The sequence below is a fragment of the Sabethes cyaneus genome, chromosome 2 (assembly GCF_943734655.1).
Source record: "Sabethes cyaneus chromosome 2, idSabCyanKW18_F2, whole genome shotgun sequence".
Lineage (NCBI taxonomy): Eukaryota > Metazoa > Arthropoda > Insecta > Diptera > Culicidae > Sabethes > Sabethes cyaneus.
In genome coordinates, this window is record NC_071354.1 from 49,866,899 (window position 1) to 49,879,595 (window position 12,697).

Below are 12,697 nucleotides of genomic sequence, written 5' to 3' on the forward strand. Positions count from 1 at the left end.
AAGTAATCAATTTTCAGATAGGAGCAAACGAACACAACAAATTCATTCAGTTCCTACCCGGATTAAAAATTCGCTATAATAGCACAGAGAACAGACAACTATGTTCATATAAAATATTACGCAAAAGGTGTGTAAGCTTTTAAACAAGACACTAGCGACATCTCTCTTAGGGTGCACCAGTTGTCCAACATCCTCGTTGCCAAATTTATTATATATGCTTGTCATAATCTACATATTCGAAACACTGGCAACTCCAATGTCAGTTACTGTAGCAACCGACCCCCCGGCACATCGCCATTTTTCTATGACTAAAATCTAAACGTCAAAAGCACTGGGCGGGAAATCACTTCATAGAAATTCTTATGGAGCCGCCATTGTTGTTTGGGGCCCAGCACCGAGGGGCCCATCAGTATGGGGGTACTGTCAAATCATATGCGAGTGTATTGGTGACACCGGGCTGGTAGCAACCGTAGCAACGGGTCGATTTAGTTTGTTATTTGTCGAACACGGCTAAACATTGAAAACAGAAACCAAAGCGCATTTCAAAATTTTCTGTTATTTTGGATTAGTATGGTCAAACAGGTATCGTATTTAAAGTTTTCCACATTGAATCGAACCATTTCATCATTACGCCAGCATGACCCCACCGCGGTGGTACTAGCTATGGGTTTTTCATCTTTGAGCACCGGAAAATCAGTACTACTTCATCGAAGTCCGCCGAGAAGCGTTTGACTACGATTCATTGACCTCAGAGGTGGCGACCGGTATAATCGCGGTATATTCTCGACCTATATGTCAATGACTCGTCATCGAAAACATAATCAAAATCACTCTTATCGCCATGAAGTTCGTTTTAATTTCAATTGGCGAAACTTACCTGCAAGCAATTCCGTTACCCCGAACGTTCCGTTCTGGTACGTTCGCAATCCGGTACAGATACACAGTTTCTTCGTAGAATTAAAAACGAATTATTCAATAATTGTTTACTATTTTTGATGAATCATGTTTACCTTTATTTTGATTTGCGTAGACTGGGTAAACAATACGTTAGTTGCTGTAGCAACTGTTAAAAGCTTTGGCTAAAATATATAGCGAGAGCTCAAATCAAATCGTTGACAGACATTAAAAACCAAAGCCTATTATGTTAGTGATATGAGCGCCACGTAACGGGAGCATTACCACTTACTTTCGAAATGGTGGCTAAGCTTTTATACACGTTGCGAGCTGAAAGATGAATGTCTGTTCTCTGTGATAATAGTGTCCCACAGGTCCAACACATAGATTTTTGCAATGTGCCCAGTAAATAAATTTTATGTGTCAAACAGTTATCATTTATGTGTTTTAACAGTTATCATTAAAATTTGCACATACTATTGAGGAGTTTCCAACTATTTAGAGTCTCACCCGAAAATTATTAGCGTGGTTATTTTCTGCGTTTACCATATATGTTTACAATTTAGCAATTTGAAACATCAGTTTTTCGTTATTACCTCCCCACTACACCCTTCCCCTGTATAATTTTTATGTGCACTTCTGGGCGGATTGTGTTTATATGTGACTCATGATAATCATATAAAGATCAGACATTTATCTTACGCACACTTCGCCGCGTATAACGCGATTTGTATTCATCGCGAATTTTTTGACGTAGGACTACGTCTTTGTTTACTATACTGGGACTGGGTAGCGCTTTGTGAAAACGAAAATAGAAGTGTAACGTTTGAATGAAAAATTTCAAATGCTAATAATTACTGAACGAAACTGAACAATTTATATGTCGTTGGATAGATAAAATGATCAGCAATTTTATGGAAGGGGTAAGAGAGCAATTTTATGGAGGGCGTAAGACGGGGGGGGGGCTCCCATACACATGCAACACAAAGTTCCTCAAAACTCGAAAACTAATCAAACAAATGGCATGTGGGGATATCAGAAAGCAAGATTTTCTTCTATGGTGAATTAGGACAACTTCCCACTTTAGGAGGGAGACTCCCAAACAAATAATATACAAATTTCCTCTTAACTCGAGAACTAATCAAGCAAAAGAAACCAAATTTGGCATATGGGGGTTTTTGGAGCTTGGAGGTAAGAATTTTAAGCAGTAAGCGGTAATGTAATTACTAACTAATAAACCTTTTAAAGGCCACAAGCGAGTCAAAGTAAGACGATTGAAACATGTTAAGCTACGCATAATCATATTTAATACAATAATCTGTGGGCTGGTCATTCATGACTATTTCAACATTTATGATGCAAACTAGTGATTTTTAAAAGAAACCTCTATCACAGAGAACAGATTAACAGCCTCGAAGGAAGTAATCGATTTTTTGTGTGTAAAATCTGTCGGTAGCGCCCTCCAGAAATAGTTTGCCAAACGCATCAAAAATATCCATGTACCTTTATCAATATTTCTTTGTGCTGGAGTTACATAGCAGCGATGGCAGCGACATCAAGACTTAGTTTGCCACTTACTGCTCGAGGGGTGTTCTATTGAAGGATTACTCGTAGATTACATAAAAACCTTTTACACACTTTTTGTCAATTACCCGGTAGTCTGTTCCCTGTGCCTCTATGTCTCAATGTTGCAGGCGTTGAACTTATGAACCGCTGTCCACGTATTTTCAAAGCCACCATTGCATTCAATGAAGAATTGAATCTGAATATTTCGCTCTTCTCTTTTAAACATTCACAATGGCTCTCACAGATTCTTATAAACATACATATGCCAGAAATACAGTTTACATTAGTCTTTGATCCAAGGGGTCGGTCACTCGGCACAGCCGTTTTTATGTTAGGCGACTTGAAACGAGCCGAACTGTGCCGACGCTGTACCGAAAGTGCCGAACTGTAAGATTTGTTAAATTCGTTATAATCTGATAGATCTGGCAACCGTACTAGATGATTTTGACAACTGGCAGTGCTCCTATTTCATATGTAAAATTGAACCGGAGGTGTGTAAAGCCCTATAAATGTTATTTTTATAAGGCTTTAGAGGTGTGCCGCTTGATATCTCTGCGATAGTGCCGCGATACAATGTGCTGAGTGTCCGACCCCTTGCTTTGATCTAATGATCTGATATCTAGATAGAATTAACGAAAGGGCGAATGTCGCAAATATAAACAAAACGGGTGAGTTATTTTTTGCTGGGCCAGCATAGGAAAATCAACCCTCACTCGGTTTGTTTACGCTTGCGACATTCGCCCTTTTATTAATTCTATCTTCATATAGTCCTACGTCATCCTTTCGGACATCCCTTAGGGCTGTATATCTTGCAGTTTTTTTTTTCATACAGCGAAGTCGTTTCGCGATGTACACAAACCACCAATACAGTTACACCACAGAGAACAATAAACTACCAGGTAATTGACAAAAAAGTGTGTAAAAGGTTTTTATGTAATCTACGAGTAATCCTTCAATAGAGCACCCCTCGAGCAGTAAGTGGCAAACTAAATCTTGATGTCGCTGCCATCGCTGCTATGTAACTCCAGCACAAAGAAATATTGTGCATTGCAAGAAATCTTTTCATTCTCGGAAAGTTCATAGCAAGCTGTCAAAATAATTCTGTATTGAGCGAAGCTGACAAATTTTCGTTGATTGAATATCGATATTTTTCACATATCGATACGTATACTCAGCTGAAAGCATAATCAGCAAAATTGCTCGCATCACGTGACGATCTGCATTTTACTTTTATTTTTAACACTCCGTATAACGTGTTAACATTTACAAAGCTGTTATATGCATGCCGAAATTAACTATTTCGAAAAAAAACTATATCGAGATTTCGTCCACGAATATCGATACCAGTTATATCGATACATTATCGCCCAATGCTTACATTGCCAAATATTGAAGGATGTGCTTTTGTCCAGAGCTGCCATACAAATAGATTAATTTCTATTGTTTAGATATTTGCAACCCCTTTCCGTACTTCTTAAATTGTGTTACTATTTACACATATTTTTATACTTATGATATTCAATGAATTTATATAATACATATTTTTGAATGTAAAAGGTTAAAAGACGTTTTTTTATGTATTTTTAGTTGCTAAAGCATCAGTAACAATTGCACATATAAACCAAAATATATTTGGCCATCTTTCCTTGTTCTCTTTGCGGTGATTGACGATGTGGGTTACCGCCGCAACAGGATGAAAATTTATGTAAATAACCGCAATATTGATAAAGGTACATGGATATTTTTTGATGCGTTTGGCAAACTATTTCTGGAGGGCGCTGCCGACAGATTTTACACACAAAAAATCGATTACTTCCTTCGAGCCTGTTAATCTGTTCTCTGTGGTGTTACTATTTAACGTATTTTGATTCAAATTTTCGAACACAAGTTTTTTCAGGGAAATGTATGGGATGCAAGATGGGATGTCATGTCGGTTCGTCGGTGGAAGATTGTCCAATCAATAAGTGCGCAATCGCACATAAAAGTGAAATTTTGGCTTAAATCGTTTCGGTCTTGTCGGCGCACTTATTGTTTGGAATGTAACGAAAAAATGCGCCGAAGATACCGAAACGATTTAATGCAGGGCCTTTATATAATGAGCGATTTCGCACTTTGGGTAATACAAATACAATTTTCCTTACAATGAGCAATATGCAATAATCAAAAATTAATTTATCTTGTTTGCTGGTGTAATTACAACGTTCACTATAAACCACTGGGTGTACCCCCAGTGACAGAACAGCTGACGGGGCAGGAGCTATCAATATGTTCAGGGATACCAGATTTGCAGATTTGTCTGCAAATTGCAGATTTTTGGAACGGTCTTGCAGATCATTATAAATTTGCAGATATTTGCAGTTTTTATGACTTTTATTGTTTTGTTGCAGATTTTTGTTCGAAGCTCTTTAAACTTTCACAGACTTCCTAAAAAAGTGTGCAGATTTTCGCAGATTATTTTCAAACCAGAAAATTCGAGTAGCCGGAAAACTGCTCGATTTTTCCGGTTTTCGAGCAGTTGCAGACATTTTTTTTAGAAAATATGGCATCTCTGAATATGTTTATCAAACCATAAAATAAACAATCAGTTTTCTCTTTTTCCTTGCAATTATTGTGCAAACGTGTGAGCTCAGCACACCTTCAGTTAGCAAACAATAGTAAATTATACACCTTTTCGCAATGTTCATAAGACCTTTTAAAATAAAAAGTAACATCCTTATGACCGGATCGGAAAGAAAGCGTCTTAAACTACGCGTTCAAACACAATTTAATGCACCGGATTTATCATCGCTGGCGGAACTGTTTGGCAACAAGTGCAAGGTGTGTGTGGTCAAACTAGTGACTTACAATGAGACTCCGGTCGCTGTTTATACGAGTGATAAACGGCCGGTATTCTTCGAACTAGAGGAGAAACTTTTTCCGACGGTATACACCCTATGGAATTGTGCTGACATTGTTCCTTATTTTACTACCCATCCGGCAGTTTTGCCGAAGTTGGCCAACGGTGCCGATCTCATGATACCGGGTGTAGTTCGTCATGGAAGTGACTTGCGTTCATGGGGCAACTACCGCAAGGACGACGTGGTTGCTGTGAATTTGACCTCTAATCGGGCCGCGGTCGGAGTGGGACTCCTAGCCCACTCAAGTGACGATCTGTACATGTGCGGTGGTCATGGTGTTTGCGTTCGAATGCTGCACGTGTTTGGCGATAAACTCTGGGGAATGGAGCCATCGGTGTGCGCACAAGTACCGCTGCAGGGTGCCACACAGAGCATTCCCAAAGCGGAAGACTTTCCGCCGTTGGGTGCACCGGAGGAATCGAGCCAGAAGAGAGAAATCTCCGATTTAGTGGCTGAGCTGCAGGATGCTACCATTGGTGATCATCAAGAAGAAGAGGTACAAAACAATACTTTAACTAGAAAATGTTTTTTTTTTTATGATTTAATTTGTAGGTTACTGTGGTTGAGCCAGAACAGGAGATCCCACTGAATCCGGACGATCTTATTAAAGCAGCATTTTTGAATGCTCTTAAATTGCATGGAAAAAAAATCCCTTTGCCTATACTAACCAGCACGTTCTATCCTCAATACGTTCAACCGGAAATTCCCGAAGGTATTGAAATAAAGCGCAGCTCTTTCAAAAAAGTTGGTACCTTTTTAAAACAAATGGCAGACGATGGGCTGATACAAATTAAAGAAGAAAAAAAGGGCGTTGAAAAAATTACTGCAATTAGTTTAGACCACACCGATATTTTGTCGTTTAGACCCTACAAATCTCTGAAAGTTAACGAAACCGATGGTAACGCTGTGGCAGATCAAGTCGCTTCCACTCCACTGTTGTTGACGAAGATGGTGGAAATGTACGCTGTTAACGAGTTAACCGAGAAGCTATTTGTATGTCTAGGAATTCCGGTAGGTCGTGCTTTAGACGAGACGCAAGTGCGGAATCATATAAAGGATTATGTTGGAAGACACAAACTTATGAATCAAACTAGTAAATTAGTGGCATTGGATGAAACCCTTATGCAGCTCTGCGGTTCAGAACCGTCCGACATAAGTTTAGCCCGTTTGACTGACATTGTTTTGCGACAAATGACCAGCACTTTTGAAATGCGCAGCCAAAAAGGTCCCGTGCAGAAGGGAGGCAAGCGATCGATAATCCATCTAACGACCGCCACCAGATCCGGCAACAAGAAGGTAACACTGGTCAGTAATCTCGAGGACTACGGAGTGAACCTAGCGGAGTTTGCAAAGGCGGTCAAAATTGGTGCGGCCGCCAGTACCAGCATGACGGAAGTTCCCGGCACCAAGGGGGAACAACTTTTGGTGCAAGGCAATCACGTTAAGTTCGTGTACGACTTACTAACCGGAGCCTATCAGATTCCAAAAGCTTGCATTACCGGACTGGAAAACGCTAAGGAGCAGAAAAAGAAGAAGAAAAAGTAAAGTGGTTATCAAAACATCTGACGAAAAAAAATATATTTCGAAATATCATTTTGCACAGGCACAATTCAAAAACAGTTTGGATGACGACCTATTCTATAATGCTCGGAATATTTTTCAGTCGAAGTTTACAATTCATTTTATCGGTAATTCAGGGTACAGAACAAAAAGCTTGATTCCAAATGATGAGACGAGAAAACCAACGTAAAATTAGACTGCCTGTTGAATTAGTCCACGCAGCAAAGCTTCCAGCTTACGTCCATCAGCAGCAAACTTGCGAATACCATCGGACAGCTTATCGGTAGACATCTGGTCCTCATTCAACATCCAGCGGAACGTTGCCTCATCCATGTGAATCTTCTCCAGCTTGGCAGCTTTAGCAACAGCTGGATCAAGATAGCGCTTAATTTTCTCGTCACTTTTTTCCAGCTCGCCCAACAGTTTCGGACTGATGGTCAGCAAATCGCATCCAGCTAAGGCACGAATTTCTCCCGTATTGCGGAAAGATGCTCCCATAACTACGGTTTTGTAGCCAAACTTTTTGTAATAATTGTAAATTTTGGTAACCGAAACCACTCCCGGGTCCTGTTCTGGCTCGAATGCTTTTTTATCGGTATTAGAAACGTACCAATCCAAAATTCTTCCGACGAACGGTGAAATCAATGTAACGCCAGCTTCCGCACAAGCAACAGCTTGAGCAAAGGAAAACAGCAGCGTGAGGTTGCAATGAATTCCATGATCCTTCTCCAGGTCTCTGGCTGCCTGTATGCCTTCCCAAGTGGAGGCCAACTTTATAAGCACACGCTTGCGATCGATACCGTTTTCTTCGTACAACTGAATCAGTTTCAAGGCCTTTGCAACCGAAGCGTTCTTGTCGAACGATAGCCGGGCATCGATTTCCGTCGAAACGCGTCCTGGTACCAGTTTCAGTATTTCACACCCGAACAGCACAAACAGCATATCAGCTGCTTCGGCCACCTGTTCGTCTTCGGTGCTGGAAGGAAATGTGTTTTTTATTATCCCATACTGGATGGTACTTTTCGCATATCAGATAGGTACTTACGATCCCCGTTTCAACCCATACTTGATGGCTTTTTCGATCAGGTGTTGGTACTGCTCCATACCGGCTGCCGACAGGATGAGCGATGGATTTGTTGTTGCATCCGTCGGCTTGTACACTTTCATAGCTGGTTGAAGATACGAAATCAGTTCTTCGTTACTTTAGCTTCTTAGAAAGAAGACAAATTAGTCCCTAATTGATCATGATGAGTTTTAGTTATCAATTTACGTCATTGAATCTTCTGTATGATTTAATTGAGTTCGGTAAACTAGGATTTGCGTAAGAGTACATCTCTAAAAAACATCCTACCAATATGAACCCTACATAGCATTGCACCTTTAATTCACGTGAGTTGTAAATGATGCTGATGCTGTGACATGGCCTTGTATGATTTGCAAAGCTACTGCTACATTCACCACATAGCGATAGAAAATCCCACGCATACTATGATCCTACAAACACAAATCCGAATGGCGAGTCCTTAACCTTGAATTAGTAATTTATTGAAACAGATCACAGCCCCCAATGCTTTAGACTTGACTTCAAACTCAAAGACAAAAATAATTGAATTATCGTTTAGTCCAGTAGGTAGCTGAATAAATATCTAAATAGTGTTTAATAACTAGATACCTAGTTGAAAAAACATTCTTCTAATATTTTTAAAGCACTTGCATTACAGACAACTCATCACATCGTACGAGGACCCTGTCATTTGTGTTAGTCCCACATTGACTATTCATTAAACGTTGCTTGTTTTTTACTATTATTCTACAAATGCGATACGGTCACCTTCACGAAATAAAGCAAACTCATGCAAGCTACTCCTAGTGCATGTTTCCTATCTTACAGCTCATCATTACCAGATATAGGACTATCTGTAACACTTGGAGAATCCCTCAAGATAAAAGACCCCACCGATCCGTACGATAACTCACCCTCAAAATCACCCGTATCCGCCACGATGGTGGTCAGTTGCTTCAGCTGGTCCAAACTTGATACCATTTTCGTTTTCTTATTCTGTGGTTCAGCACTGCTCATGATAGACTGAGGACTGACACTTCGATTGTGCGGTTCGTTAGTAGCGCGTTTTGGAATCAGGTCAAAGAGGCAATAAGCAACACTTCGGAAAAATGTAACCAGCGAAGCGTGCGTGATGGAACCGATATTCGCGACCGACCGGTTAGAGCACACCGTACGGAGTCAATGTGTGGGCCCTTCCTTTCTCGTGGATTAGTAGGGTCACCTCACTATACTGCTTGCTGACTGTGTGTAGCTGCACAGACAGTTGTCTTGTAGTTGTGATCGATCTCCTTAGCGATGTTCGCTGGAGAGTGAGCAAACAAAATCGCTGATAAGAGTTTATAAAAAACAAGCCAACAGCAAGCAAATGTTCCCCGCGCGCCCCGTATCTTTGCACATGTGATGTCGATTAGGTCGATTACCAATGAAAAGCATCATGATACACAGGTAAGCTCATCAAGGCACATTGATTGTATGCGTGTCTTGTAGCAAAATCTGGGAACTACATAAATACTTGTTTTATTATTAAATATTATTTCATAATTTTTAATTGTAATGTTCTTGAAAATAGACAGAAAGAATGGTAATAAAATATGATGAATATTATATTTTATTTTGGAGGTTTTCAGTCTGCAGCTGATTCGCCACATGACCGTTAAAATGAAATGTAATATTTAAGGGTCGGACAAGACGGCCATTTGAAGCACGCTTCATTAGTTTCGTAGTTCTTTGATTTTGCCTATCTAGGTAGCCATGTTTTGGCACTTGAAAAGCCTCGTATTCTGAAGTCGCTGATTGCCTCCTAAAAAAATATTCTGCGAATCGAACGAGGCTACCGCTCTCCAATTCTTCGGACATCGAGTAATCTCCACCAGATATCGCTTCACATGGTCTAACCATCTTGCTCGCTGTGCTCCTGGGTGTCTTGTTTCTACTGCGAGGTCAACACTATTTTTGCAAGTTAGTTGTCCGATATTCTTACAACATGCCGTGCCCATGGTATCATTCATTGTCCGCCGCTACCAATGAGCCAAGGTAGACAATTCGTCGCCTACCTCAAACTCATCCCCGTCGATCAATATACTACTGCCAAAGTGGCGTCGGTCGGCCTCGGTTCCGCTGGCTAGCATGTACTTTGTTTTAGACGTATTTACCTTCAACCCAATCTTTTCTGCTTCGCGCTTCAGCCAGCGGTACTGTTCAGTTCAGTGTTCTGCCGATAATATCCATGTCATCGGCAAAGCAGACGAATTGATTAGATTTGTTGAAAATCGTGTTTATATGCGCTCAGTTCATAACACCTTGTAGTGCTATTTTGAATAGCAGGCATAAAAGGCCATCACTTAGATGAAGCTCTCTGAGTGATTCGAATGAACTTGAGATAATCCACCCGAAATATGAACACAGCACTGTCTACCACCCATCGTAGATTGAATCAGTTTAACGAGCTTCCTGGGGATCATTTTCCATATCTCTTTCGGGTCGATGGTATCATACGCGGCTTTAAAGTCTACTAACAAATGGTGCTTAAGAACTCTGTATTCACGGCTCTTTTGGAGGATCTGCCACAGTGTAAATATTTTATCCATTGTAGGTCGACCTTTGACGAATCCGGATTGGTAAGATCCCACAAATCTGTTCACAATTGACGATAGTCAGCGGAAAATGATTTTGGACAGCACTTTGTGATGATCGCTCGATAGTTCTCACAGTCCAACTTGTCGTCCTTTTTGTAGATCGGGTAGATAATGCCATCTTTCCACTCCTCCAGTAGCTGTTCTGTATCCCAAATTTTAACAATTAGCCGGTGCATACAGACGGCCAGCTTTTCTGGTCCCATTTTAAAAAACAAGTAATCAAGTAATGGAATGTAGCACCTAGGCTTTGCTCTGCTTTAGCTGCATAATGACCTTTTTTTGTATGCCAGAAGGGCATTGGGTTAAAAGGCCACTGCGACAGTCTTAATGATCGTCTTTTGTAGCAGGCCCCGATTGCTGGTCTCCTATACTTCGCATATCATAGGAGCTGGCACCTTTTCCCCGTTTGTTGCACCATCGAAATCGCCTTCCTCGCCGCCACGGTTCTCCGCCTGGGCGCCACCCAGGTGTTCATCAAGGTGCTTTCACCTCTTGGTCAACTCACGATCGTCCGTCAGAATGCTGCCATTCTTATCCCGACATATTCCGGCTCGCGGTGCAAAGCCTTTGTGGAATCCGCTCAATTTCTGGCAGAACCTCCGCGTTTCCGGAGTACGATGCAGCCCCTCCAACTCTGCATATTCGCGTTGATGGCATTAAACGATCTCTTGCACACTCTTAGAAATGCCCGTATGTAAGGTAGGACGGGGCAAAGTGTGTCACGAGGCAAAGTGTGACAATGAAGTTTTCTAAGTCTTATGACATTATTCCAAGTTTAAAATACTTTTCTTTCAAACATCTTATCAGTACTTTTTTCTACTAGGGATAAATAATAACCAACAAGTTATGACTGTCTATTTAAAAATCATTGAAATTTTTGGCACCGTCGCTTATGCGATACTTCAAAACGGAAAACTAGTTATCATTTAAAAATTCAATGTCTGCGCCATATTATAGATAAATTATTTATTTAGGTTTAACGACTGCATAGAAAAGTGATTTACAGGCTATTTATTTGCAAGCATGCGTTCATTTTCATGTTTGTTCAAATAACATGCTTCGGGGCAAAGTGTGTCACAGTAGTCTGGGACGAGGGGTGTAAATGTAAATTTAGAAAAATATTGCTTTGAATTAAACATCTACTGTTTAATCTAGATTACCTATATGGCATAAGTATGCATAAAATAACAACGATTGAGAAAAGAACGCATGAGCTGCTAAATAGACCAAGCGATAAAATACTCAAAACAACGTGTCGTATTGAATGCACGTTGCGGGACTTACACTGATTGACTTGAACATGCAACTACAATTGTTTTTTACTATTTTAAATAACTTTGCTGGATCTTACAAATTTTAACCATCCGATTTAAGAACGTGATACTCTTTGCCCCATTGATTGACACACTTTGCCCCGGTGTTTTTCCACTACCAGAAAAAAGGGTCTTTTCAAAGCTCTTAGAAAAATAGAAAAAACATTTTCTAATTCTCAATATTTCCAGGATTGTTAAGAAAATATCCTAAAATGCTATGTTATTATGTATATAACGCATTGCGATTAAAATACTGATGTTTTCGATCTCTTGCGCTCTTTAAGAAAGTCCTATTCCGCGTCATCCCTACAGTAAACTTTTGGAGGTGGCAGCAGCTTACGTCCGTCAACCACGGGAATGACACTTCCAATACCAACCTGTACAAAAAAAACGTAGCCAACATAGAGCGGGCCCAAGCTGACAGCTTCATAGATGGGCTCAAGCTGACAACTGAGTCGGATGTGTAAATTGTTAAATTTTGTTAGTTTTAGTTTGATTTTAGCCAAGATTTTAGTGTCACATGGCTAATGCCAGACAGGCAATTGATGCGAAACAAAAGAAGCTGTGAAAATGGTTATTTAAATTCGTTTTGGGAAATCGCTTTGCGTTTGCCGCCTCTTTCATGTGAGCAACGAAAATGTGACGTCATATCAGCCCCCTGCCGTCAACGCGAATTCCTGCTCTTCCGGATAGCGCTTTTCCCCCCGGAAAATTTTGTGGTTTCGCTGCATCATCTTCTGTTTATGTTTTTAAGTCTTAGTCGATAAG

At 40.5% G+C, this 12,697-nt stretch overlaps 2 protein-coding genes across 2 annotated transcripts; one reads left to right on the forward strand and one right to left on the reverse strand.

The window, feature by feature from the left end:
• Positions 1–5,093: 5,093 nt before the first annotated feature.
• On the forward strand, positions 5,094–6,938 carry LOC128738759 (eukaryotic translation initiation factor 2D). Its single transcript, XM_053834112.1, has 2 exons — positions 5,094–5,853; positions 5,910–6,938. The coding sequence occupies exons 1-2, from the start codon at positions 5,137–5,139 to the stop codon at positions 6,900–6,902; spliced, it is 1,710 nt and encodes a 569-aa protein (XP_053690087.1). The 5' UTR covers positions 5,094–5,136; the 3' UTR covers positions 6,903–6,938.
• On the reverse strand, positions 6,901–9,237 carry LOC128738760 (transaldolase). The gene is made up of 3 exons (XM_053834114.1): positions 8,895–9,237; positions 7,963–8,086; positions 6,901–7,893 (listed from the first exon to the last, which is right to left on the reverse strand). The coding sequence occupies exons 1-3, from the start codon at positions 8,995–8,997 to the stop codon at positions 7,110–7,112; spliced, it is 1,011 nt and encodes a 336-aa protein (XP_053690089.1). The 5' UTR covers positions 8,998–9,237; the 3' UTR covers positions 6,901–7,109.
• Positions 9,238–12,697: the final 3,460 nt, after the last annotated feature.

Excerpts from the sequence above, each read along its gene's own strand:
- LOC128738759 (XM_053834112.1), top strand. The coding sequence starts at position 5,137 with ATGTTCATAAGACCTTTTAAAATAAAAAGTAACATCCTTATGACCGGA. Across the intron at positions 5,854-5,909 it reads GTGATCATCAAGAAGAAGAG|GTTACTGTGGTTGAGCCAGA; the intron begins GTACAAAACAAT and ends TTTAATTTGTAG.
- LOC128738760 (XM_053834114.1), bottom strand. The coding sequence starts at position 8,997 with ATGAGCAGTGCTGAACCACAGAATAAGAAAACGAAAATGGTATCAAGT. Across the intron at positions 8,087-8,894 it reads GGATACGGGTGATTTTGAGG|CTATGAAAGTGTACAAGCCG; the intron begins GTGAGTTATCGT and ends ATCTTCAACCAG. Across the intron at positions 7,894-7,962 it reads TATGGGTTGAAACGGGGATC|CACCGAAGACGAACAGGTGG; the intron begins GTAAGTACCTAT and ends ATTTCCTTCCAG.